This window comes from Orycteropus afer, unplaced genomic scaffold (assembly GCF_000298275.1).
Source record: "Orycteropus afer afer isolate SDZICR_OR568_19922 unplaced genomic scaffold, OryAfe1.0 scaffold00042, whole genome shotgun sequence".
In the NCBI taxonomy this organism is placed as follows: domain Eukaryota; kingdom Metazoa; phylum Chordata; class Mammalia; order Tubulidentata; family Orycteropodidae; genus Orycteropus; species Orycteropus afer.
The window spans coordinates 8,832,385-8,834,819 of NW_006921629.1; the positions used below are offsets into that span (position 1 = coordinate 8,832,385).

The following is a 2,435-nucleotide window of genomic DNA, read 5'->3' on the forward strand; positions in this document are numbered from 1 at the left end:
GGAAACTGCACTCAGAGGCACAGGTATGAAAAGGTCACTCTCCAAGAAATGTTCAAGGGGCCCGAAGGGAAGAGCCAGCCAGGATCCTGCTCCATTCTCCCAGCTGCCCCTTAGGCTTGGATTTTGGGGATGCACCCCCAACCCCCAGTGTTTCCACCACCGGCAAGGCCGCTTCCGTGTCTCTCAGCCCATTCAGTTTTCCTCTGTCCGGGACGCTTTTGCAGTCATCCTGCCAGTCTCTCTTCCAAGGGGGGACTCCCTCCAAACGCTCTGTGGCCGGGTCAGGAGTGCTGGTAGCCCAGCCCTGGGCCCGCTCGCAGGTAGCTCCGTGGCCACGGAAGCGGCCCGCTAGAGGCAGCCCCTGGGCATCTGTGCCAGCTTTCCCCAGAGGCCAGGGCCAAACCTGGTGCCTCCGCCACCGCCCTGGGCCTTCCCAGGTGCGTGTGCGGGTAGCACGAGGCGCAGCGCGGCGCGGGAGGCGACAAGGGGCAGGCAGCGTCCCGGCGTGCGAGACTGGGCCGGGCGGGCGGCGGTGCCTGCCGCGGCGGGCTGAAGCCCGCGTCCCCGGCGTCCCCGGCGTGCGCGGCTTGCCCATTGCACTCCAGGTGCCCGCAGGGCCAGCGGGGCGCGGGGCTGGCGCGCAGGACCAGGGAGAGCGCCGTGATGCGGTGGATGGCCCTGCGCAGCGTGGCGATCTTGGAGAGCCGCTTGCCGCCCAGGTCGTGTCGCAGCGCCCGGCGAAGCGCGTTGAAGGCCTCATTGTAGTCCAGGATGCGCTTGCGCTCGCGCACGTTGGCCGCCATGCGCCGTGCCTTGGACCGCACCGGCCTGGGGCGCTTCCTAGCGGCCGCCTCCTCGGCCTCGCCCAGGCTGCGGGGGGCGCCATTCTCTCTCAGCACCCCAAAATCCCTCCCGACTTCCAGGCAAGAGCCTTCCACGTCCTCTGCAGAGCCCTCGGCCCTCTTCAGGCCCCTAAGGCCTGGTGCTGGCACGCCTCGGAGCATGGCCTTCTCTTGGCCCCACTGCTCTGGCTCTGTCTCTCAATGCCGACAGTCCACCTTCTGAGTGTTGGCTCCAGTAGGCTGGACACCCCCCTGACGGGCCTTCTCTGCCTGGGTTTTATGGCGCCACGTGGCTCCCCGCCCTCTCCATCTATCCATCTCCCTCCTTCGGCTTTATTACCTGCCCCCAGGTAGGTTGGCGAGGGAGGATCCAGAGGAAGGAAGCATGCAAGGAAGGAAGCGTGCAGATTCTTGTATCAGGGGACCAGACGGGCAGCTCAGCCACGCCCGGGGCAGTGCTCCAGCCACTGCCACAGAGAACTCACCTTGCCTCACTCCAGGGCCTCTTTGGGGAAGCTGGGTTCCACATTCCAACTCCTGACCCCAGATAGAGCGCCAGATTTGGCTTCCGGCCACAAGAGCTGATAGGCTCGCAAGAGTCACAGTGGTGGGTTGGGTCTATTTCAAGAACCTTGAAAGTTCTTGTCAAGTCCTGTCTGCAGCCACCCACTGGAGGCAGGAGGTCACAGAACTGTCACTGAGAAAAGCATGCCTGTGTCAGCAGAGCGGATAAGGGAGAGGCAGATCTTACAGAGAACATAGCCTGGCCCTTCAGGTAAGAACTGGGAGCTTCTAGCTTTTTGTAGCTACCAGAGTGAGGCTACCTCGAATTCTGGGTTTGGGTTTTGATTGAGCTTTCCTTTCTTCCCACCTCAGTTTGGCTCCCTCTTCGGCAGCCAGAGCTGGGCTGTTGTTATTAGGTGCCATCTAGTCAGCTCCAACTCATAGCGACCCTATGTACAACAGAAGAAAATGCTGCCTCGCCCTGCACCAGCCCCCCACCCCACCCCCACCCCCCCGTCCTTGTTATACCTGAGCCCACGGTTGCAGCCACTGACTGTGTCAGAGCAGGGCTGAGGCAGCAGCAAAGGGGGTGGAGAGGATGATCTCGTGGCCCTCTGGCTCCCCCTGTGGTACTCATCAGAAGCAGCTCTTGGGGTCCAGGGCCCTTGGGCATTCCTGCTTCCTGCCACAGGACTGCCCTGTTAGGAACTGAGTGTATCACTCCCTACCCCTGCGGATCTGAATTTTAAACAACGTTTAAAAAAAAAAACTATAATGGTTAATCCAAGAGAACAAGCTCTTAATGGTGCTGTCTCAGGCATCAGCAGGTGAGTTATTTGGAGTACCTTCAGTCAATCTCGTTTGCTGCCACAATCCACATGCCACCAAAATGCCAGGCCCTGTTATATCCTTAGCTAGGATGAGTATGTGGTTCGCTTCCACTTTGCCAAAGAATGTACACATAGCCCCATTATTTTCAAATTGTGCATTTCCCCACGGAGGAGCACAGTACTAGGAAACAGAATACGTGCATTTATTTCTGTGATTATTTGTTTTATTACCTGTGTTGCCTACTAGACTTTAAGCATT

The 2,435-nt window shown here is 59.5% G+C and overlaps 1 protein-coding gene across 1 annotated transcript; it reads right to left on the reverse strand.

Moving 5' to 3' along the window:
• Positions 1 to 281: 281 nt before the first annotated feature.
• BHLHA9 (basic helix-loop-helix family member a9) lies at positions 282 to 1,004 on the reverse strand. Its single transcript, XM_007937563.1, has one exon. The coding sequence runs from the start codon at positions 1,002 to 1,004 to the stop codon at positions 282 to 284; it is 723 nt and encodes a 240-aa protein (XP_007935754.1).
• Positions 1,005 to 2,435: the final 1,431 nt, after the last annotated feature.

Coding starts and splice junctions, on each gene's coding strand:
- BHLHA9 (XM_007937563.1), bottom strand. CDS start 1,004: ATGCTCCGAGGCGTGCCAGCACCAGGCCTTAGGGGCCTGAAGAGGGCC.